The 25,441-nt window shown below is 50.9% G+C and overlaps 1 protein-coding gene across 3 annotated transcripts in view; it reads left to right on the forward strand.

Moving 5' to 3' along the window:
- sd (TEA domain transcription factor 1 homolog scalloped) overlaps window positions 1-25,441 on the forward strand; it is an 86,523-nt gene that overhangs the window by 25,130 nt on the left and 35,952 nt on the right. For all 3 annotated transcript variants that reach the window (XM_084583607.1, XM_084583610.1, XM_084583608.1), the window contains exon 2: window positions 12,862-13,160. In XM_084583607.1, coding sequence (XP_084439733.1) covers window positions 12,862-13,160 — 299 coding nt within the window. The remainder of the gene's footprint in view (window positions 1-12,861; window positions 13,161-25,441) is intronic.

The following is a 25,441-nucleotide window of genomic DNA, read 5'->3' on the forward strand; positions in this document are numbered from 1 at the left end:
CGACCACCTGGGGTTCTTTAACGTGCACTGACATCGCACAGCACACGGGCGCCTTGCTTTTCGCCTCCATAGCGGAGCGCGTAGGTGCAGCTCTGCTCGCTTTTCTTTTTATCGGGATAATGCGGCTGATGTTATTACTTCCGTACCCATCACACGGGTGCTTACCTGCTTGTGTAAGGCTGGAATTCATGGAGGCTAAATAAAACTGTGACAGCATTATTAAACACGGATAGAGTGACAAGGATCAATAAAAAAAAATTATGCAAAAATAAGTAAATCGCGCTGGAATCAGCAGGAAGGAACACATTTCTTTGAGACGTGCAATGCGGCGCGGCTACACTAGTTGGCCTTCCAGGGGAGTACAGTTATATAGAGAGGCTATATTACAGAGGACTCCGTCATAACGGGAACGTATAGAGGGACAACAAATTCCGAGAGCTATGTGGAATCTACACTGCAGAAATGCGAAGGCCTAAGCGTTGCCGGTGCACACGGTGCATCGCGTTTGCTCTCAGTATCATTATCAACTAAATGCGCTATCATTATCATTGCTAATGCCATCATTGTCACTAATTGAAACGTCAATGTCGTCGCTAATATCCTCACGATAGACAAGGAGAATTATGATGTGCGTTTTACGATCCCGGGCGTCATGATGACGTCAGTTTCGGTTATTATACGTGACCAGATGTGACCTGATGACTTCACAGTCTCGCGATATCCCGCTGAATCTTGTGATGATGTGACATTTCTCGTGGACGGACGGACCATGGTCATGGCCGCGAGTATGAGCCATTAAAGGCTCTGGCATTAATAGTACTTGGATGGTGGTGATGTTGCTGATATGTGATCGCAATCTGTAGCGTACATGTAAACAGGGCCAAACGGGGCCAGGGTCAAACCAGACCTGGGCGAGGTCAATGGACCGGGTTATGGATACATTACTGTAACTGGAATCGGTCTTCTCGACAGTTTTTGTGAGGCCGAGTTGCCCCGCTCGGCCTCCGGGGGCGACCTGCAGAGGGCGCGGACTCACTTTCGCTCCAAGCATGACTGCACAGGCGGGCGAGAGGTGTCCCGGCCTCAGCCACCCGGCGAAGTTTGGATCTCGTTCCCGTTGTTGCCTGCTGCGTTGCTGATGCTGCAGGTACTTCCAAAGACTACAATATAAAACAGTGACTACAATATAACGCGAGAACCTCCGCAGCGGTAGTGCGGTGGTTAGTGATCTCGACTGCTGTTCCCAGGGATATGAGGAATCGAATCCCGGCCGCAGTGGACGCTATTCGGTAATGGGGCGAAAAGCAAGATGCCAGTCTTCTGTGCGATGTCAGTGCACGTTAAAGAACCTTGGGTGGTCTAAATTTCCGGAGCTTTTCACTACGGCGTCTTTCACAACCTAAGTTGGTTTGGGACCCCATAAATCATATAACGCGAGAGTCGCATTAGTGACGCGATAGTGCAGACGGCTGTGTGGTCATTCGGTCCCAAGTTCTGAAATCGCATTTGGTAACTTTGTGAGGGACGCCGTGTAGTGGGGAGCTCCGGAAATTTAGACCATCCGGGGATCGTTAGCATGCACCTACATTGAACAGTACACGGGCATCTTGCTTTTCTGTCTCCACAGAAAAGCGGCCTCAGCGGCCGGGGTCGAATCCGGCCCCGGTCTTGAGCTCGGTAAACGAGCGTCTAACCGCTGAACCACCGCGATCGGCCTAAAATCACAGTTGGCTAGCTTCCCTTCACCGTGTGGCGCGCTTGTCATCATTCTTTTTCTGCACGCGCGTACTCAACGAACGCGAAAAGCGTGATTTTTATCCGCACCGTTGTCTTGGTTCTAGCGGACATGTTTCAAGCATCCCGGGAGAACTCATTAGCGAAAGCAGCGAACACTTATTCGATTCATTGTTCAGGTGCTTTTTTTTTTTTTATGTATGAGAAACAACGCAGTGTAGCAGTCAGCAGCACTGCTACTGCACCCTAACAAGTGGTCGACGCAGAAGTTAAAAGCTGAACATAGTTAGGGTCGTTCATGTTTTCTTGTCAGACTCCGGCTGGATGCTGTCGGGGCGTTGTACAGTTGAGGTGAATAATGCACGTCACTGTTTTTATGCGAGTGAAGTAGAAGTGAAGAGAAAGGCGCGAACAGAGTTTCAGAGCACACCAGCGCGCTGTGGGTGAACAGCGAACTCTTTTCAGTGAGGTACCCTATGTCACTCTACCTCGCCTTCAAAGCGAGAGAGTGATTTTCCTTCCACATCGAAGACCATGCAGCATCTAGTTGATCGCAGAACACTACTAATTTGAACTGGCCATCGTGATGATGATGATGCTTTGACCTAGGTCCATAGACGCCAAACGTGTTCGGTCTACGCATTGTTCTTATTTGGAGACGTTGCTTACAAAAAAAAAAAAAAAAAATGTTGTTACTGTTGTACAAGGCCAGGGAAAAGAATCATTAAAATATATACCGGGGAGACGAAAGCGTAGGAGTGAGCAGAGGCCGTGAAACGGACTCGGCGTTCCGCTGTGCTGTTCGACCGGAGACCGCACTGTGTTGTTAGCCTCGGAGCTCGCTGCACACAACTAACGGAGTCCGGACTGACTGGAGTGTGGGCGGCTCTGCAAGAGCGCGTCTGAGGGCGAACGGGCGTGAATCTCCCCCTCGTCTGTCGGCCGGTCGGGGCGCCGTCGCGGCGTCACGAGTAGTCACGAGCGCTGCTGGCCGGCTGCCACTTTTCCGTGACCGGGATGGCGCTACCGGCGCGCACGACGCGTGGCGGCCCGCTGCTTGGCATGGTCGCATGGTCTCCATAGCGCCGATCTGGCGGTTGCGCACGCTGGCGGTGCGGCGCCTTGACTGTAGACGCCGCAGTGAGCGCTGCAGTCGCACGCTGTAGCGGCTACGATTTGTGAATTGGCGAACGCGTCGCCGCTCGGCAGTCGCCGCTGGTTCCGCATTCGATGACTGTGCATGTGGGGCATCTTTGCGGTTGCCGTAGCCGTTATGTGCCGTAAACGGCCTCGCCCTTCTAATCGCCCAGAATAGTACGCAGGCCCGCCCTGAAGTGCCAGTGCACGTATACGCGTCTAGGTGGGTAACATTGTTATGCTTGCTCAGGAAACGTGGGAAAGAAGAACCTTATGAAAGAAAATGAGAGCTCTGCCTTTCGCTGTTGCTTTGTGGCGTTGCCTTAACGCCGCAGTCGAATTTCAGGAGAAAGATCTTGTAGGGGGTGTGGTGAATAATAGCTATCATGAGCCGGAATTCACCCTTACCATCAGAAGTTTCCTCCCCCTTTTTCTGTTTCATTTCGAGGCTAACCACCTCAAAAAGGCTTCTCCCCCCCCCCCCCCCCCCCCCTCCCACCTCCCCTTTTTTTTAGTGCATCGGTGAGCACGGAGTCCTCGCATTGCGTGCTTTACGCATCCAGCCATCACTGTTCCGAGTGTCGAAATTTATACTCCCGGAATATTTTCTCGAGCCTTTCGGTACGGAACGTATGTTTTATTTTTTTTATATCAAAGTCGAGCTCGAAGAAATCCAAGGAAAATGAAAACAAAATGTGTCTTCGCTGAAATTTTCCAGCAGCGCGCGCAAGTTGCCCGCTTTTATCCGCTTGCATTTCTTCGCTTGACGGCGCCGACGCACGCGGGGCGAAAAACGAGCGCTGCTTGCCAGACACCTGCCTCTTCCGCAAAGCCACCTGCGGCTGCAGACTTTTGGTTTCGTCTTCACCGAAGCGGGAAATTCCGAGGTGGGGTCGACGCAGAACGCATCCGGTTTGCGCGCCGCGATACAATTTTCTCTTGTATATATACACACACACGCACACACACCGGGCCCGGAGCACTCCCTCCTCCTCAGAAGCTTTTATTGTTCACATTTTTTCGTCGATATCGTATGACGCAGCAGCAGCAGCAGCAGCATCCTTTGCTCTGTGCGCTGTTTTGCCGGTTTATGTTTGACGCGGCCTTGCATATAATTGTTTTGGTGTGTCTTTCCAGAACGAGTGTGGTGGATTCAGTGTGAACGGCTCGGCTTGCTTTTTCCGTATTCGCCAATGTCTTTGCGCATTTAAGCGTCAGCAGCTCGCGGTGCTTTGTTTTACGCGAATCTCTTTGCCAGCTCCTGTCGGCTCGGCGTTTTCAAACAGCTTGGGGCCGATGCCGCTTGTCTTTATGCTTGTCGGCGACTAAAAACCGCCTTGCGCTCGAAGGAGTTGTCTTCAACAACTGCGTGCGACTACGTAGCCACTCAAAGTGCGCGCTGGGTCATTACGTTCTTGGCAGTCGTTGTCGGGGTGTTACCATTTTAAAGCTGCATAGTGAGATCGGAAGAAAGGTGCTATTCCAACGTTCGAATCTGTGTATGAATCGCGTTTGCATCATTAAGTGACACTATTTCACACTCAACAGCAGGCCAAGCAGGAGGTGATATCAGCGCACTGACTCCCCTTGGGTTGTATCGTGACTTGTTCACTTCGTCCGGAGGCATAGTGCCCAGCTATGTCCAAGACTCCAAGTACGCATAAAATAAAATGCACAAAAGAAAAAAAGCCGGAAGAGACCGTCACACTGCAGTCAAAAACGGAAGAGCAATAAATAGCAAGAAATAACAACATATCTGATTACAAAAATCTATCTTTCGGGCAATGATTCCATTTCGTGTGATATGGAATTAGTTAACATTTTACGCGTGAATTAAAAAAGGAGTTCCAGTGCAACATAAAGTTGAAGGAATATAATAAAATAAAATTAAAAAACTAAATATTTCCTGACATCGCAGACTGACTGGCACTAGGCGGGAAAGCTTTCTAGTCGCGCCCAAACAACTACCACGTAGTTGCTGTTGACGTGAGCGCCGTATCCTACTAATCATGGGTACTGTTTGTCACATTTCACTTCTAGCTCGACGGATGTCGGTGCTTGACAGCGACCTGTTTAGACACTGCGACATAATGTGACAGTTAGAGCGACACGTAAAGAACCTCATTGATTTTCATTGTGGCGAATATCGACGTGTCCGTCTCGTCCTCTTCATTGTTAAAGCGCGAAGAAGCAGACACGTACGTGCCCTTTTGTTCAGCCATCAGGTTATTGTACTCTTAGGCTGGAACAAGGCCTGCAAACACTCTGCCAGCTTACGTTAGAATTCGCCGCAATAACCTGTCGCGACGGTCCTTCCTGGTGCTAAAACAGCAGTTCTTCCCTTTCCTTCTATCTCAAATTTCCCGTCGCCGCGCCCGAACTGCGCAGTGGACGGCAACCGCTCTTCGCGGCGCGGAAGACGCGAACCATGGTTCCAAGCCGCGAACCTGGCGAGGGTTGGTTGGCAGCGGAAGACGGGCGTCGACACAGCCACACACATCCCAGTGAGGAGTCGTCACAACTTGCTCGCAAGGAACGGATCGCTCCTTCCCTGCCGCTGTTGGTGTCTGTCAGGGTTTACCGCCGTCACCCCACCCCCCTTTCTTTTCCCGTTGTCGCTTCGCCGTGCAGTCATCGCGGCCGCCGAGCCACGCGCGTGTCGCTCTGTCTCGCTTTGCTTGCTTTTGTCTCGGGACACCTCCCCCCCTCCCCCCCTCACCATTGTCCGTTGTACGCGCGGACTCCGGAGAGAAAGATGACGCCGCGACGAGGGTGAGATGGGACGAAGGGAGGGAGGCCGAAAGAAGACAGCGTGTCTGCTTGCTGCCCCGCATCTTCACTCCGTCGTGGCCTCTCCCCTGTCCTCCTTGTTCTTGCAGCATGTTCTTTCACCCTCGCTGTGAGATAAATCACTGCCATAAAACCAGTTTGAGCCTCAGCGCTTGGGACGGAGGAAGAGAGTGAAATTAGAGGGAGATGGAGGGGCAGGAGTTCCCTTGCGAGTCTTCAGCGCCTCTGCCCCCTGGAGAAGACGTCTGATGAGGCGCACGGAAGGGAGGCGAGGAGGACCATAGTGCTTGCTGCCTCTATGAACTCCACTGCCTGCTGGTCGTCGGTCGGCAGCACAGAGCGGGCAACAGCAGCGCGTCGTCGGTCCCCCATTTCTCCCCTCTTCTGGTTTTGCGGGCTCCCGCCTTTTTTTGCCCCGCCGCCACTTCCAGTTCCTGGGCGGCAGCAGGTCTCCAAGGTCCCTGAACCGCGGGTCACCTCCGGGCTTGCCGACAGAAAGACGGGCTTCGCTGCCGGGCCGGCTGCTCCCGTAGCTGCCCGGCGGCGTTGGCGGCGGCCCGCTTTCCATGCCGACCCCGTCGTGCGCTTGTGGTCTCGCCTCTGAGGAGCCCCCGTCCGTCAGGTGGCTTGGCTTGGCTGCCTTCCCTGCTGCCTTTTTTTTTTTTTTTTCTTTATTCGCGTTAGTCCTGGCACTGTATACAACCCCTGCTGGCCGTTCCTGCACTTTGTTCACTCCCCCGCTCTTAGCGGTCGTTTGGTGCCTCTCGTTCTTTGGTGGACCTCCTCCTCCTTCCACTCTCTCCGCTCCTCCGAAGCCGGCGCCTTTTTATCTTGCGTTCGCTTCCGTGGCCGTTTGGTTTCTTATTTGTCCAGGGGATGGGGCTGCTCGGGCTTTCGTGGCTCTTGACGTCACTTGTGTTTTGTTTTGTTTTCGTATTGTGGGTGTTGTTTTGTCGCTCCCGCTTCTCTGTTCTTTTTCGACCTCAAGCACTGCCTTTTCGCCCAGCTTGTGTCTACAATTTCCTCCGCCTCTTTCCCCGATTGATTGTGGTCGCGTGTTGTCCTTCGATTACGTCCGACTGCCGTGGCGTTTTAATGCTTTTCGGCTGATGGCTGGCCTGCTGTGGTTATCCTTGTTTTCTGCGTAGAATTCAGGCTTCCGTTTGTCTGGTCACTGCACTCCCTTTAGGCACTGGAGAGTGCGTCGACGCCCGCACCCCCGAGCGCGTGGCTCTATATCACATTTATAGCGCGCCTCGTGCGATGTCAGCACACGTTAAAGCCCAGATGGCTGACGTTATTAAGGCGAAATCCTTATATGGCTCATGTTGTCGTGGACAAAGTGTGTCCCACTTTTGCGCCATTCTGATTGGCCGAGGCGGGATGCGTCCCTGCCATCTGCAATGCCACACTTGAACGCGCGCCAAGGAACGCCACGGGACAGGAGTAATGGTGCACCGTCCAAACTCACACTTACCGGAGAAAGTTTGATAGATACTGCGCCTTTACTTTTCTGTTAACCAATTATAATTATATGTAGTACTGCAACGAATGCCGACAAGAGGCTAACGATGATAGGCAAATTATAGGATAGGAAGGGTAGGCTTTCGCCATTCTCCTCTTCAGTTCAGTTCAGTCGTTCAGTCGTGTCCGACTCTTCGTGACCCTATTGACCATGTCACGCCACGCTTTCCGGTCTCTCACTATCTTCCTAACATCACATAACTTCATCTGCAGTGCCTCGAGGATGCCATCTAACCATCGCGTTCGCTGCCTACCCCTTCTCCGGCGACCCTCAACCTTTCCCAACATCAAATCTTTCTCCAGCGACTCCTCTCTGCACGTTAAAGAACCCCAGGTGGTCGAAATTTCCGGAGTCCTCCACTACGGCGTCTCTCATAGCCTTAGTCGCTTTGGGACGTTAAACCCCACAAACCAAACCAAACCATCCTCTCTTCTCATCAGATGACCAAATTAGCTGAGCTCCTCTTAAGAGACATCTAAGAGACCCTTCAATTTTTCCGTAGCCCTCCACTACGGCACCTCGGTCTCTCTCCTTTCAATCCCACCCCCCTCCCTTCCGTTGCAGATTAGTTCAGGTGTCCACGGAGATGTGTGACAGATACTGCTTGTTCCTTGTCCTGTAAACCAACTTTCATTTAAAAATGAAATGATTTCTTGAACAAATTTGGCGTTTGTTGTGGGCAAAAAAAAAAAAAAAGAAAAGCGGGCTCTCACGGCGCTGCAGAAGAAAATAAAAGGATCCCGTTGAGAACTTGGAGTTTCTTGGTTGACTTCCAATGATCGCGGTTTTTCTTCCGAGCGACGCGTGTACGGTGCGCGCCTATTCTCTCAAGGTCTACTCCCTCCTGCCCTTGCCACTGCAGTGCGTTTCGTGGTTCGAGGAGTGGTTTCTGTCCCCCTGCACCGCGTCGAGTCAACGGACCGTGCCGTTAGCGTTGTTGCCGCGGCAGCTTCGGGAGCAGCATCCAGGCCTGGCCGTCTTTGCCACTGCCGTGCTGCTAGCCGCAGATTGTGATGGAGTGTTTTGTCCGCGGTTGAGCTCTCCGTTTCCTGCTCCTCCTCCTCTCTCTCGTCGCCCTTTGCTTGCGTGAAGACGATGCGCCCAGCACGTGCGAAGGCAACGGTGTGGAACAAGAAGGGGAGTCTCTCGCGGAAGTACACCGTCTGGCCAGTCCTCGCGGGCACTTTCCCCGCTTTGTGCGTTTATTCTTCGGAACGTAATTTTCCACCTGTGTCTGCCGGCTAGGAGCGTTCGATCGAGGTGCAGAAATGGAAGCTTTGCACGAGCTGCTCAGTTTTGCTTACTGTTTGATCGAGTCAAACGATACCTCGAATCGGCGCATAGGAGGTCGTCGATGCTTATTGCACAGGGAGCCAAACAAGGGCTCGGAAGCACCATTGTGATTGGCTGCGTCATTGACTGCGATCTTCCGTTGCTGTTCTTTACCTGAGAACATTTCGTCGAACTTTTGATTGACGATTCTGCTTGACTGCATATACACAAATCACCAGGGAGTTCGTCTTGAGGCTTGTCGGAGAACGGAGAGGATGGCGAGCGTGATTTCAAATAGGAAAGCTTAGATAGAATCGCGGCTCGAGTGGTGTTGGTCCTTAAAAAAGAAAAAAATAATCTAATAAACAAAATTGACGAAATGCTGTGGCGAGAGCTCGATGAAATCTTTCTTCGTGGCAGCGATGGACAAATGTTTGGGTCGCAAGTTTTTTAGGGTGCTGGCCTCCAGACTCCGCACCTCCCCTTCCCCCCCCCCCTCTCTCTCTCTCCTCCCCCCGCTATTCTCCACCGACATCAGGGCAGACCGTCCCGAGAACGAAACATGAGGCAGATGATTTTTTTTTTTTTTTTTTTGTCACGAATGTAGAAAAGACTCATGCACGACTGGCCGATGATGATTAAATGCGTACAATTGCGAGCATGTGGTCGAAACACCATATGAATCTCCCGGCCCCGAACGTCATCACACTTATTACTTCTCGCAGACCGACTGTAGTGCTTACTCCGTTCTCTCTGGGCCAACGCTCTCTTTCTCCTTGGCGTCATGCAGCGCGGTGCGTGTTGCCCATGTCTCCTCCAGGGCGTGCGCAAGCCCCTCACACCACCTGCTTTGACTGTTTTGTTTCGGCGTTCATTCGTCTCGTCACTCTCACCACGGCCTTCCTCCCTGCGCGGGTGCCCTCTTTCCCTTCTCTGCTCAGACCGTAGCTAACCGTGGCACTCCGCGCGCCGTGCAATAAGCGCCAGCCCATGGCGTACGGCAGCGGGGCATCAATAGAAGTACTGTTCCCTCCACGTCGGCGTAAAGAGGCAGTCACTAGCTATGGGTGCGGCGGCGCCGGCCGGCGCTCTCTTCTCTGCCCCTCGCCTCCGCTCTCCAGAGGTCAGCGGGTCGTGATGGTGGTGCGGGGCGCTTGCTCGTCGCCGCACGCGGGCTTTCCTTTAGTTGCGTGCAGCGCTGCAGGAAGCTCCCGTGACGAACGCGGACGGCGCTCTGGACCCTTCTGTGTTTCGCCACGTAGTCGTGTAGACAACATCGAGTTGCCCGACACTTGACAGCGCAGCAACTTCTGCTGAGCGCGCTTTCTGCGTCGCAAACGTGACCCTTCTGGTTTGTGATAAATTGATAGTGTGATGCCTCAGCCAGGAGTTCCCCGTTGAAAGAGTACGGACAGTTCTCGACTTCCGTTCGTGAAGATCTCGTAAAGAGAAAGCGAGAAGGAGAAGGGGGAGCGCCTTTATCGAGTCTGGAGTGTCGCCCGCTGCACTGCTGCTAAACTCACTGCAGTCTGAAACATCGCCCAGCTATATATTTTATCGTATGCTTCGTGCTACAAGATTAGTCTAGTTGTTGCAGCTTCGTTAACTAACCGACTTCAAAGAGTTCCTTGGCTAACTTTTGCAAAACGAAAAGCCCCGACATTTCAAACTGAGGTCAACTACACTACCGCATTCACGTGGACGCCCAAGATAGCTTCATCATTCTCTATGTGTTGCACCAGAAGGAAGAGCAAATACTGAAATCTATGGGTCCAACATTAGTCGTTCTAGTAATGCAGTTTTCTGCGCAAAAAAAAAAAAAAAAAAGAAAACAGCTGCGGGTACATAAACGCTGCTGTGCGTATTCATTTATATAACCGTGGATTTAAAAATAAAAAAGAGCCAGAAAGTGATATCCTGGCTAGTTAATTTAGGCCCATTGCTGGAAAAAGTAGTTTCCTTATGACGTCCTTCTCCGCAGTCCCGATTCCGCAACCTCCAGAGGTGGTTCCGTGCTGATCCTGTCTGCGCTCCATAAAAGACGCAGGTCATCTCCGAACGCAGAAGACAGTACACGATCACTGCAAGGAAGCTGCAGTGCTTATCTAAAAGTGAGCCCCAGCAGAGATACAGGCAGCCGACCTCAGGCTTATCAAAGCCGCGACTGCGTGCATCAGGTGCAATCTCAGTGCAAGCCGCCCGATTAGATTAGGATGGGTCTGAAGGTTTTACTCCACGAAATAAGTGCACGCAACTGCTGCACCGCCGAGCGCGGCGTTGCTCCGGAGACGGCGACTGCCGCCTTGTGGGCTTCTCAAGAGCATGACGGCGCGGTGCCGCGCGCCGTGTTGGCGGGCGCGGGAAAAACCAGTTTTGTGTTTCTCGCGTGACTCATCGCAGTCTCTCGCATTTTTTTTTTTGCGTTTTTCTTAGATCTGTTCTTTGACGTTCGCCGTTGCTCGTCGAGGCCCGGCTGGGCTCCCGGCTGACCAAGCCTTCGTGCGTTTCGTCCGTTTGCTGCCAGGCCTCTCGCTGCCTCTAATCTTTCGAAGATCTGGTTGTCTCCGTTAACCGGCACGTTGTTACAGGTAGCTGCGGTGGAGAGTCGCCGTGTCTCGGCGCTTTGCGTGCGGGGATATAACCAGCGAGAACTGCGCCCCGAGTACAAAAGCCTGTCTGACATGATCGCTATCGCGTCAGTATGGTCTGTACGTATCGAAGATTTGGGTTGCTCCCGACTTTTTTTGCCTCTGATAAGCCAGCAAGAAACAGCGGCGAAGGCAAGATCTACGAACAGAGATGTATCGGAGAAAGCGGGGCGTGGCGGAGGAAGGGAACACGTTTGACCGAGCCTAGAGTCGCGCCGCACTGGCGCCATCTCTCGGCGGTGTGAAACTTCGCACGGATGAGGACCTCTGGAACACGTCATGGAAGGCAGCACGTTGTTTCCCGACGGTACTCTTGTCTCGAAGGAAACGGGTCGGGTCAGGTTGACCGCTGCCAGCACCAGCGTACGTTCCCCCTTCCATGGGCGAACCTTTTCACTTATGTGTCATACGCCTCATAAGAAATCAATGAGTGAAGTCATCACTACGGTTGAACGCATGTGTACAGGAAAAAGGTTGAGCGTCCGGCCACTTCCCGTCCGCCATGCCCTAAGGGTAATAAAACGAACAAGATTGTTAGGGTACGTCGATTAGCGTAAGCGTTTATTATTTCTTTGCACTCACTGTACCTTTGTCAAAACATTTTAGTTTGGGAACTTAGAGAAAAGGACTCAAATTGCCAAGCGGTACCAGTTTCCGTACGGAATGATTCTGGCGCCTTTTGTTAGGCTACCGGGAGGCGAAGATTATTCAGCCTCGTGGCTTAAGAGATACGCCACCAGAATGACTAATCCGATATAACGCACCGAATCTTTGTTTATATGCTTTCGAAATGCGAAAACACCTTTCTGCCGCGGCTGGCAGCACTCTTTTCCTTATTTTTGATTATTTAATAAAAACCACCACTACCACCACCCACTCGGACCAGCGCATACTGACCTGCAGACATGGCAGTAATTGAATTACAGTATTGAAATTACTGTAATTTAATTACCTTTTTGGTAATTTGTAATGTAATTATTTACGTTTTTCGTTTGGTAATTTAGTAATGTAATGAATTACTTTTGGTAGTAATTTCGCAGCAAAAGTAATTAATTCCTTTCGAAATTACTTTTACTGAAGTGCGTCCGGTCTGTTCTGGTTTTTGCTCTGGTCCTGTTTTTGTAATGGCAAGTGCTATAGGAAAGAGGGAAGGAATAGCTCTCTGGGACGGAATTTCGCGGAAAGACGAAATAATGTGTGTGCTTCGCGTCTGGAGAACGTTGTTTTTTTTACTAGGTTTACTTAGCTTTTGCATGGATGGAAACTAGAAAGTAATTTTGAAATAATTGAATTACTCAGTAAAAGTAATTGTAATGTAATTTCATTCCTTTTTGGGAGAAGTAATGAGCAACGTAATTTTACTTTTCTGCAATTTTCAGCAAAGTAATTAGTAATGTAATTTAATTGCTTTTCAAAAGTAATTTTGCCATGTATGCTGAGCTCTCTGGGACGGAATTTCGTGGAAAGACGAAAGAATGTGTGTGCTTCGCGTCTGGAGAACAAGTTGTTTTTGCTAGGTTTACTTAGCTTTTGCATGGATGGAAACTAGAAAGTAATTTTGAAATAATTGAATTACTCAGTAAAAGTAATTGTAATGTAATTTCATTCCTTTTTGGGAGAAGTAATGAGTAACGTAATTTAATTACTTTTCTGCAGTTTTCAGCAAAGTAATTAGTAATGTAATTTAATTCCTTTTCAAAAGTAATTCTGCCATGTATGCTGACCTGTCTGCCTGCTCTGTTGTCTCTCCCGCAGGGTGGCGCCCATCTCGGTGTTCAAGATTTCGTCCCCCTGGAACTCCGCGCCCGGCCTGACGGGCGGGGGCGGAGGCGCCCCTCCGCCGCAGGCGCCCCTTTCGGACGCCGGCTCGGACGACTCCAACTCCAAGGACGGGCCCTCGTCCGGAGGGGGGCGGGGCGCCAACGACGTCTCCAACTCGGACGCCGAGGGCGTCTGGAGCCCGGACATCGAGCAGAGCTTCCAGGAGGCGCTCGCCATCTATCCGCCATGCGGACGCCGCAAGATCATCCTCTCCGACGAGGGCAAGATGTACGGTGAGTGGGTCCAATATAGGTCTTCTTCCACGGAACCATTTCTTCGGGGTTTGCCTTCGAAATCCCGGTTGAAACTGTGGCTGGCTGTCACCGTATTGCTGTCTGCACTTCTACAAGTACACGGACATTCAATTCAATTCAGTTAATTCAGCATTTTATACCGTATACTCCTGAAGGGTGTCCCTGATGCTGTCGGCACCTCTACAAGTACATGGAAATTCAATTCAGTTAATGCAGCTTTTTTTTTCGTATATTCCTGAAGGATGTCCCTGATGCTGTCTGCACCTCTACAAGTACACGGACATACAACTCAATTCACTGAAATGCAGTTTTTTTTTTTTTTACCGTATAGTCCTGGGGGGTGGGGCCCCGATGGTAGCTTTGAGGGCAACTATAATATAAGTGTAGTCGACCGCACCCACCTCGTTCGGGCCAGGTGCAGTCAGGGCACGTTTGACGACGGCCACGTTGAAACAGTGTGCGCGAGAGCTGGAGTTAGCCGGCCAAGAAGTGCTGGCTGCAAGACCTCATGCAACCCTCATGAGCTTTAAGACGGTCTCTTTCACGGTCTGGTGGCGAATGCCGCATTACCGTTGTCTTCCGTCTGGAGAACTTGGGCATGAACTGGAAGATAAAATGACCCCTTGATGTTCGCGAGACGAGCTAGTGCCTGACGGAGGAATGTATAGAATGAGCCGATTTTAATGAGCTTGTTTGATGCAAACTAAATCTCAGTGCGAACACGCGCGGTCCAAGTTTCGACCTTATCGGTTCCGACAAATTACACCTGTTGCACGCTTTACTCCCGAAGAATATAGCGGTAAGCTGTTGATAATATAGGGCTTGGTATATATCGCACTATGGCCCTCGGCTACAGAGAATTGCACGCGATCGGTCCGAGCGCGGAACCCTAAACGTAAAACACACTCTCTCCAGCAGTTTGCTAGTGCTGTTCATGTGTCATTGGCGTTTCAGATGCAGAACAAATGCAGCCACACCATGTCCTCTTATGTGGGCGTTTTCGACTGCCTTGAACAATTAGAATACGTCTTTACTGTTGCCATGGCGAAAAGCGATCGTGCTGCTGAGTGTGGAGCTGGCCAGCAGTAACATTCACTGCCCCCCCCTCCCCCCCGTGCCTGCTAAGGGAAGAAAACGAATATAAAAAAAATAATCTTCAGTTGTTTCACGCGGCGCGCTGCTAAGAACTATCATTCAGACAACTTTGTGTTGCATTTGCTTATCAAGGTCTCGACACAGCTTCCATTGAATACCAAAATGACAAACACCGCTTCAACACAGCATAAGAAAAAGGAAAACACCCGTCGAGAATTGATACTACTGTAGTAATGAGAGAACGCGCAGAATACATGCGTGTCCTCTTGAAGGTCGGCTTCACAACATGTCTGCACGAAGGGAAATAGGGAAAAGACGTCGGACCGAATCGTAAGTGAAGAAAAAAAAAAAGCTGCAAACAAATAAAACGCATTTGCCTAACGCATTCTTTCCCATAGCTCCTCCCTAGCCGCCTCCCGATTGGGGAGTCAGTCTGGAATCGTCGGCCAATCGGAGCCGCACCCTTCAATCGAACCGGATGGGCGGGCGCGCCCACGATTGGCTCGCGCGCATGCCACGCCGAATCGATATGTAGGACCGCTTTGGTTCCCGCTGTACTACGACACCTACGCTGGCCCGTTACGTGTGTGCCGGCCTCGAACGGACCTCTTCGGTACATCAAGAGGTTAAATCAAATGAACGTTCGGGAGAACGAGCGGTCATCCCCGTTCTTTTTCCTGCGCTCCCTGAAGAGGGGAGGAAGTGGCACGCGCACGTATTCAGGTCGCGTTCCTGCAGGGCGCAAATCGGGGAGGCTCGTGCGTTCTCTTCCCGACCCCCTTCCCACTTTCCCCACCATCCGCGGGATAGCTGCGGAGCCAAGACACTTGGCGGGGTGCTTGCATGCCTGGCGCGTTTCGTGCGTGCATTTCGTTTTTGTGAGCTTTGGCTTAGCGGATTGCGCGAGCAGTTCACACCACCGCCACCCAACTACGGTACTCGTCGTTGGCATGGCGGTCTCGGCATATTTGCGGTTCGCTGCTAAATAGGTCGCTCGCGTTCCCGTGGATGTCGTAACGCCTGTGACGCACGGGGCCCGATTTCTTCCGTTCCCTATCGCTCTCTGCTCGTGATTTATTCTTGCGAATTTATTTTTCGTGTGTTTTTGGTAGAGTGAGTGCGTGGTTGCCGTAAATGGCCTCTTTTACCTTGCCCGTGAACGTTTTTCGATTGTCGATGTATGCATCAGATTGGCTTTTTTAACCCTTAGCGTCGTGAATGTCCGCTCGCATACTTCTTGAACGGTGAGAAAAAAAAAAAGAGAGAAAAAAAAACGACCCGTTGAATCTGAAGCGGCTTTTGATTGTCGGCGGACTATGTATAACGGGGCTGTTGCGGATAACATTTATGGAGAAAGGTCCGATAATAGGTCACGGTTCCTTCATACAAGAGCCTATATTTACTAAGCCCAATATTTGCGCTTAGAGTTCCGGTATTTACGTGCTGACAGATGAACGCTTGTTGATAGTTCCCGAGAGAAAATAGCTTTGGATTGAAGTTTATCAAGTTCACGTCATGACAGGCATTTCGGACGGCTGCAGCAGTTACCGTGACATGCACATGTAGGAGCCATCATTTTGAGCCATATCTTGGCGTTGGGGATTGACGCAACCACTACATATTTTCTGTATTGATTGATTGAAAGTCATTTTTTGAATGTGAAGGCTCATGGCCATGGATGGGGGTAACGGGGAGTAGATAGAATCTTCATTGTTTTTACACTTTTCAGTAGCTCATACCGGTGGACCCTCGCGTAGACAATGTAGAGCGAGCGTTAATGGCGTCGTTGGCTGGCAAAGTCACTTGTGAGCTAACTTGTTCTGTACTTGCCTACTTGCCAATTTTCCGCCAAGTTACTAGTATAGTGAGACCTTATTTTAACTATCGCTCTGCAGAAAATAATTTGTTGTTTCTTCGGTGTTGGGAGCAAAGGCTGTAGCACTCTTCTGGCAGGTGGTAGCTGAGAGGTAGCAAGTTTAGGAGGCTGCGTGACGTCATACCAATAGACCTAACTGCACAGGAGGTGGCAACTCACGTACTTCTTTCGAGATGGGAGAGTGCATCGGCCACGGCACCCTTCGATGCCGAGTCGGACCCACTAGTCCACGTAGGGACGCTCGTAATCTTCTTGGTTAAAGTGGCGCCTTGTATATGTGTCGGATGGTTTTCACACAGCCAGGTCGCTTACTAGCGTAGGCTCGAGGTAAACAGAGGCAAGAAATAAGGTATTCGTAACTAAGCGAGTTGCAGAGTGCACGCACGAGGCGTGTCTGCAAGGGGCTCACAGGCGGCAGCCGATAACGCTGTTACATCTGTTGCATCTTATTAAAGTAGAGCCGAAGTGACCCTGCAAGGGGATCACAGGCGGCAGCCGATAACGGTGTCACATATCTGTTGCATCTCAGTCTTAAAGCAGAGCCTAAGCGTCCCAGCATAATTATCTTTGCAGCGTCAAGAAGACAAGGGACTGAAAGAAAGGCGACGTGTGCGCTCACCTTCGGTCGTAGTTTATGACAAAAGGAATACTAGTTTTTTTTTTCTTCTAACTAGAACCTTCTCATCCCTGTACTGCGTATACTTTAGAAAGTGCAATAATTAGAACATTAAGTTTGTTTCTCAGTGTATACTAATTGTTATAGTATAGCGCTGTGACGCTGAAACCGTGGATATAATCATGTGGGCTTAATAACTGCGAACAGGCAACAAAAAATGGACGACGTTAATGAGTGTCTGGGGGACTGGAATTCCGTACGCTACGAGCGTTCGCATCAACGATTTTTTTTTTTTTTTTGTAACGAGCCTGTGTAACGAGATGCCGACGAAATCGAATCGCAGTGGAGTGATTCGTGCTGCCGACGTCTCGCTCCTTACAAACACGGCTCCGTCACTTTCCCTTCGAGATTTCTTAAGGAATGACTTAGCCCTACTCTGCCACACCACTCCTGGCCAACACACCATACTTATGCTAACATCCAAGATGCGCTTCTTGCCTTTATTGACCACGCGCTTCCTCCTCACGTCCGCCATGAAGTCTCAGTTCACTTAGCCCTTTACCAGAGCACGACTTAAACACTGGGTAGGGTTCCAGGTTACGATATGAGTGCCGGACAACGAGTTGGCTACTCAACTCTCTCGGGCCGCAGCTCTTCCGGGAGACGCGCACTCCTTAGTCCACCCACTGTCACAAATCTCATTGTATCCTTGTATAACTGAAGTATAGTGGAATTGAGAAAGGTCTTGCTCTTCACCTGTGATGTTGAGTTTCATGAAGGCATAAACACTCTTCTTCTTCTTTACGCCAGCCGTCGAAAGCCGTAGTGTCATTGTCCACATATTTCGACGCAAGTCCGCAACGCGCGTCACTCAGCTGTGGCGTCATGCACGTGTTACGCTTATATGGGTGAGAAGGTGAGGGTGACGTCATGACGTCACTGCAACCGCCACCTAGATACGGGCGCGTGGCTCCTGGGGAGGAAACGCTCCCTAAGTACCTCATATTTTCCATGCTTCCATGCGGGAAGTGTACGGGGCTCCATTGTTCCGTTCGCTTCTGCCATTTTAATATAGTGCTTCAGAGGAGGGACGCGTGGTATCCCTCTGGCTTATGATTTTCACGCTTGGGCTTTGAAGGCGCTGTCCCCCCCCCCCCCCCCCCCCCCCCTCCGCTATCTCTCTCTCTCTCTCGGTCCCCGCTTTGGTGTGCTGTGGTTTATTGTTGTCGCAAACCGCCTTGCTCTGCTTGCTTTTATGACTTCGTGCTGACAGGGTCGGAGAACAAAGGGCTTTCACTTACCCCTTTGTGTTGAAACCGTTGTATACATGCTAGGCCCAGAGCGCCTGTGGGCTCGTTTTTTTTTATTCTTGTTTTGCTTATTTTTTTAGGACACCGTCTTTAACTTCGTGTTGACGCATTTTTTATTAAGGTATGTTAAAATGACTGTGCGTTCGTTTCACTTTTCTCAGCTATGCACCGGATAGACGAGTCGCGTTACTGCTATGTGCCAAACGACTGTGATGGCAGCCTTTTGCCCACCTTTAGCAGGATTGACCAGTGGCAAATAGTAACTTAGTCCACAACGCGCCGTCATTTGAATTTTTCGTTAATGAAATGTACTTCTGAAACGCGAGTTTAAAAGAAAGGATTAACACTGAGGTCATGGAAATGTAACGAGAAAGAACAGCGATAGATTGTTCACAGTATAGTGAGATTGGCCGTACAGAGAACGTCCCTTGCTTGAATTGGCAAATCGATGGGAATGCCTCTGGGCGTAACGGAACCATAAGCGATAATTTACTGTAATCCTTTTACTCCGGAATCGTTTGTGAATCACATTATACGTACGGTTTCTCATGTCACTGACGTCGACTTTCTTCAGCTTGAGTGGCGCGCACCGTGATGGCTGGTGACAAGGGCTGAAAACAGTTCCGAATATGTCATTGTCCCTGCCCGAAGAAAATTAGTAACTGTTCTGACACTAGAGGGAACGGAACATCTGATCTGACAATAATTAGGACACAGCTAGGGCAGTTTTGATAGTAGACAAACAGGGCAACTCTTCTGAGATCATATAGAGGGAGCCGGGCAGCTATACAGTAGGAGGAGCAGGGGTACTCCTATGACAGTATAGGGAACAGAGCATCTGCATAAGACTGAGAAGCCAAGGCAACTACTGTGGAAGTAGGGGGTACAAGGCAACTAATGTGTTAATATAAGGAACAGGGCAAGTAGAAGGAGAGGGAACCGGGCGAATTATACTAGGACAGTAGAGGGAACACAGCATGCTGTAACATTAGAGGGGACAGGGCAACTGCTCTGATAACAGAGGGAACAGACAGGGAAGCGACTATGACAGTGGAGGGAGCAGGGCTTGTTCCTGCAGCGACAGTTTACGGGAACTGCACCGTTGTTATTTTTTTTTTTCCGGCTGTTAATTATTCGATAAATATCGACGTATATCTATCTAGCCTGTCGTTTTATTTACACCGAAGGTTGCGTTCTTCCGCTATGCTCGACTGCTGTTCCCAAGGATGCGGGATCGAATTCCGGCCTCGGCGGGCCGCTTTTCGATGGAGGCGAAAAGCAAGGCATCCGTGTGCTGTGCGATGTCAGTGCACGTTGAAGAACCCCATGCAGGTGGTCTAAATTTCCGGAGTCATCCACTACGGCATCTGTCATAGCTTGAGTCGCTTTGGGACGTTAAACCCTACAAACCAAACCAACCATTTTCTCGTGTCAGCTCTCACGAACATTCGTTCATCGCGCGCGTTTTGCTGTTCGCGCTGCGCAACATCTGTAGATTGGCTCTGTAAAAGCGGCCGCACAGCGCTACGCGGCTAACATCCGCCGGCTTAGCAATATACGCGACGCCAGCCTTTCCCTTGTCCGTAATCGGGCCTTCCGTCTGTTGCCGCCTCGATGTACGCAGTTCTGTGCACTGCCGCCTTCCGCGCGGTTGTCGACACTACTTGGGCGAGCCGTTCTTTCCTCGACCGCTCGCGCGATGGCGGGACACGATATGGCGTCCGTGCACGTGTCGGTCGTGCGCGCGCGTGGTCTACGGGAGCGACTCTACGATAATGCGCGCCTCAGTTCTGCGCTGAAGTGTATGTAGCCTTGCGCGTAACTTGCGCTAGGCGGTTGCGCTGTTTGCGCCGCTGACCTGTTCCGGCGCCCGCAATACAGCTGTTCTCTCGCTTGCTTCCGCAAGTGGAGGTTATCGAAACGACCCTCGCTACAACTGCTCGGCCGCTGTTTCGATCTTCGTGGTCTCCGTGCACGCCGATGCTCGTGCTTTTTGCCGGTCTGTTTTCCTCGTTCTGAGGCGTATCGGGTCAGGCGCACGCACAAAAGTAGATAAAGGATTAAACAAAGTGAACTCTGCGACCTCGAAGCTGACCTCTTTAAGTGACGTTGTAGCCAGCGAAGAAGAACACCAGGGAAGGGCGTGAAAGCGGATAACGGAAGGAGGCTTAGCCTACATCGACGTCATAGTTGCCGCCTTCTTTGGGGACGAAAAGCGCGTCGAAAACTCTCTGGGCGCTTTGCTAACCCACTCGGGGCCAACCGCTTCCCACGTATACAATCTCACCCAGTGTTAAAGGGAACAGAGTTTGGGCATTCAAAAAGTAAATACTCCGTAATGAGGCGCGTCAAGCAAACTGTCTTTCTTAACTAGAATTCCTCTGATCGTAAATATCCCAAAGCCATTTTCGACTTCATTAGATGACTAACGAATATATTCGTCCTTTTGTGCAAACCTACCGTTGCCTTTCATACTGAGGTTCATTATAGCCAACGGCATCAACCGATAGTTACGTTGCGGTTAGTCCGTGGTTCACCTTTGCTTGCTCCCAACGATGCCATTCTGGGCGTCGTTAGGGAATTAACCACAACTTCTTGGCAAATATCCTACGCCATTGGATGTGGAGGATGTCTTCCAGGAGCATTCGCCGCTTCGCATTTAGGTGTATCTGATCACAGCTAGTAAGCCTCCTGAGTAACGGTAGTTTAGCACCGCTGTTCACGACAGCACAAGTCAAAGAGACGGATTTGCGCTCGCTTTCCTCGTATATGGAGTGCAACCAGTTATTTCAGTTGTGCACATTTACAGAATTCCTCACTTCGTGCAGCTATTCCGAGCCCTGCGACGCCCCATTGGGCATTACTGTCACTCATCTGATCGGTTACGCTCACATATTCTTATTCGTTGACGCTTCCAATGCCTTGTGTTTACCTGGACTAGACGCGCCCTGCATTATGTAACCATGGAAACTTCACTTCAACGATGTGACGTCTCCGGACTGTGTCGCGTTCTGGAAATGACGTCAACACAACGCTTCGCTTCTGCGTCCTACTTGCAAGGGGAGCAAAGTGATATTCAGTCAACTGCATGTTTAACATGAAGGTGAACAGTATTTCGACATCGCCTGTTCAATTTAACGCCTCGTTTCAAACGTCTTGAGATAGTGTACGTATGCATGCTCGCTCGCTAACGGTGGTGCTCGGGACGGAATCCTATAACGTTAACTTCCAGCTAGAGATAGGAGATAGGTGCCTGTTGGCGGCGCTGAGAATGAGGTGAAACAGACGAAAATAGACGAAAGAGGGATGTCGAAAGGCGCTAGGCGGCCGGTGACAAGCCAGAGCTTGAAAAGAAGACCTGAGAGCACAAAGCCGTAGGCCAGCAGTCAGCGGCCGTGAAGAGACAAAGAAAGAAAAAAAAAAGACATCAACAACACGCGAGAATGAAAGCCTAGAGGCGGTGAATGAGTGAAAAGAAAGGTTAAAAAAAGAACGAAGTACGCCGGCGCTAAAAAGACGAAGCGAAGTAAACGCTACGCGGAGGCAGAATGCGTTCGGCAGAGACAGCTATATGCTTAGAACAGAAAATACATCTAATGTGAAGAATGCACATGACAAAGCTAGTGATAACGGAGAGAAGAGACCATCAGTATGGCGACAGGAACCAAAAGGATGCACAGAAAAAAAAAAAGCGCCAAGTCCTCTAAGCTGAGAAAGAAAACACTCAGGAACGAAAACCAAGCAGAGCTGCGCAGGGAATAGCAAGACGACGGCTGGCCGTCGGGCAAAAACACAGCCCGGTGCAGATGGAAAGAGAAAACAACCAAACTAACCACGGGAGAGCGAAATCGAGAAAGGCAGACCTGCAGAGAGAAATGAAAACGGTATACGCGCGGTAGAAAGAAAACAAGGCAGACAAGAAAGAAAGGAACGGTGGAAGGATCCGAAGGCCAAGAGATAGAGAGATAGACAAAACAAAAACCCAGCGAGCAAAACTTTCATCAGGCGCTGTGGGTCCTCCCTTCTCGTATAACGTTCGCGTCCGGCGTCGTCGAGCGAATGGTCTCTCCTCTTCCACCGGCGCTGTGTATAGCGGGAGGGGGGAATCCTCACTGCTTCTATCCTCTCCTGCTCGCGTATGTACGGCGAGCGATCGAGCGAGCGGACATTCCTGGCATTCCTGGGCTCCAACGCGGCAACCGGCGCTGGGCCTTGATGAGCGAGCGAGCGCGCGGACTGGAGCCCCGTTTCGCCGCCGCCGCCGACCGTCCCGGGACGAGCGACGCTCGCGGAGCGTAATTGCACATTCCACGCATTCCTGTCTGCTCCCCGGCGCTGCGCGGTAGCGGCGGCGGCAGCGGCAGAGTAGCGCGCGGGAGCCCCAGTCAGTCCTCGCCGGGCGACGTATAGTAGGGATGTGAAGGGAGTTGGGGATTGGAAGGGGATGGTGAGGGAAGGAGAGTGGAAAGGGGAGAACACGTGACGTGTCCTCCGTCTCGCCGCCACCGCCGGCGCTTCGGGCGGGGGCAGGGTTAGAGCTGGAAATATAGAAGGGCTTTAAGAGCACGAGGGAGAGCAGTTATCGAGGAGAAAGAGCGAAATTTGGGACAGGCAGGGGAAAGCCTCTTCGGATGGCGATGTTAGGGAAGAGCGGGAGATTCAGTGCTTGCCTGTTCTTCCAGTATCTCCAGTGCGGACCTAGTCTAGGAAAGGTAGTGGGGAGGAGGTGGCTTCCCGTGACATGGCGTCGGGGAAAGGAGGAAAGAGGTAGAGCACACCCGCTTTCCCCTCCCCTCCCGTAGTCTTCCTTACGAGCTAGAAGAAAACAGCATCACTCTCGTTTCCCCAATTTTCCGGCGCTGTTTCTCCGCGCGGTATGGCACCGAGTCGCTTTCTGCTTCAATCCTGATGGGCGCTGAAAGCCCCGCGGACAGCACCTACAACTTTGTCCCTGCGTTCTGTTGTGTAGGTAGTCGCCTGGCCGCTGGGTTCCTTCCTCTCATGTGCGCTAGTAGCTGTGCTCTGCGACTGCTCTGTTTCGGTGGTTTCCATAGTGACGCGCCTGAGGGCCCCCTTTCGTGTACGCTTCTGGTATAACCTGTAAGAACCGCAACGTGTGTAAGGATAGGCGCTCGCTACGCAGCCGTATTATAGATGACTAAACACTGGCCGAACATGTGGCAGCATAATCTGCTCCCCTGGGTCGTGTGGATGCGCTGCATCGCTTCATACGATAATTACGTTGTCTTCGAGGTTTAAGGCGTCTCAGTATGCTTTGTTGTCGTAATCGCAACTCTGCGCGGCTTACACGTTTACCTGCGCAAATATGCAGGCTACGGCTTGGGAGCGTAGTAATGAAATCCAAGGTCGCCGACAGAACAGTGCTCAACAGTGCAGAATTTTCAGTGAATTCCGAAATGTCGACCGGCGTTCATACTTTATATAATCCGATCATAGTGAAGAAGCTATGTGGTTGGTAAACTTGTGAGAATTTTTGTTAAGCATTGAAGTGCTATTGGCTGTCGTTGTCGGTGCGGCGTCGCCGATGACCTTGACGCCACAATGGAGGATCAAGACGAACGTGAACTTTGAAAGGAGAACCGAAACTAACTTTCATGAGTCACACCGGGCTGCGCTTACCACGCGTACGTCAGCAAGCGGTCTTCCTGTACTCCGGACAGCTTTCTGTGGCTCTGGAAGGAAGGCTGCACGAAAATGGAAATAAGGTTGGATTTCTTTGCCCCCCCCGTAGTATCCGTAGCGTGGGGCAGGGGCTGCGCCAAAGTCACCTAGCCAGTCTAGGTGTCTTTGGCTGCGCGGGTAGCGCGGGGTCGTTCTCTCCCCACGATATGGGGACAAAAGCCCGTCTTCTTCCATCTGCTTCCCTTTCCTTCCTAGCCATAGAAAGTCTTCAATTTCGTTGTTGTCCGCGGATTTTTTTTTTTTCGCTCGCGCTGTTTGCAATGTCGCGTCATTTACTCGAAGACATATATTAGACCAACTGTCTTCTTTGATCATACGCCTGAGTTGTTACAGATGCGCGAGCCGACTAAAAATATAGCTACCACATGTCCCGTGGCGCCATCCATCGGCATGGCCAGTAACAAGCTGTAATTTAATCATCCTCGACCGTGAAACTAATCTGTTTTCGGGAGAAAAAGTAGGAAAATAACATTCTTTAATTGCTCGCAGTGTATGCCGCTCTTGGGCTGTTTCTGTTTGAACGCGTTCTTTCTACACGTTTGAAGCGACCGAAACCATCGTTCTTTCAAAGCGTAGCACTACGACCTGCAATTCTACGGCCAAGACCTTCAGATGCCTAGCTTCGTGTACGCGACGGGACCTTGCGACAGCGCACCGTTGTCTGCCGGCATGGAGACACACACCAGCCGTCGGTCCACAATGAACGTCTTTGATTTCCTCAATTCCCGTTACCATCTCGTGCGTACAGAAGCGTGGTGAATTCCCCGCGACCGCCTGGTGGAACCGCGGCCGACGAATGTCCCCCGCATGGTTCCTCAGTACGAGCGCGTCTCCTTTTGCATTGCGTGCACTTATTTGCCCGTCGTCGAGCGGGCTGTTACAAAGTGCACTCTTACGCGGTGCTTTCTTTTTTTTTTATATATATTTTTTGGGGCGTTGTTGCTGTTCGTATATTTTTGTGGCGCGTCTCGCGAAGGCCTTTTCGAAGACGGACACGCGATACCCTCGAAAGAGACGGAGCGGGTGAGCAGTTGCATACCGCCGTTTCTGCTGCTCCGGCGGCAACGGGCAGAAGTCGGAGCTCCGCCACATGTGGTCGGTCTCGGCGGTCGACGAGCCTGACGCGAAGCCGCGTCGTCGCTTGAATGCGAGAACTACAGGGTCTTGAATATTTGGGGGCTGTGATTTAAAACATTCCTACGCAAAATCTACTACACCATTCGAGCTGACATAACGTTCACAGAGTAGCAAAATATCGTCTACGTTATCTGATAAGTGATTCAACATCGGTACTTGCCTATATTTTCCGAAATCGAGAAAAAAACTGCTCTCGGCGGCGTGCAGAATTTTCGCAGAAGAGAGTCGAAAAGCTATTTTAACATGGTGCGTCATCTGTCGGGCAGCAAGGCAAGCACGCCAACGGCCGGGATGGAGCTTGTCTCACTGCTCGACAGATGACGCAACATGTTAAAATAGCTTTTCGACTCTCTTCTGCGAAAATTGTGCACGCCACCGAGAGCAGTTTTTTCTCGATTTCGGGAAATCTAGGCAAGTACCGATGTTGAATCAGTTATCAGATAACGTAGACTGTATTTTGCTACTTTGTGAACGTTATTTTAGCTCGAATGGGTTAGTAGATTTTGCATAGGAATTTTTTAAA

This window comes from Amblyomma maculatum, chromosome 11 (assembly GCF_055883805.1).
Source record: "Amblyomma maculatum isolate TAMU_Amacu chromosome 11, ASM5588380v1, whole genome shotgun sequence".
Taxonomy (NCBI): domain Eukaryota; kingdom Metazoa; phylum Arthropoda; class Arachnida; order Ixodida; family Ixodidae; genus Amblyomma; species Amblyomma maculatum.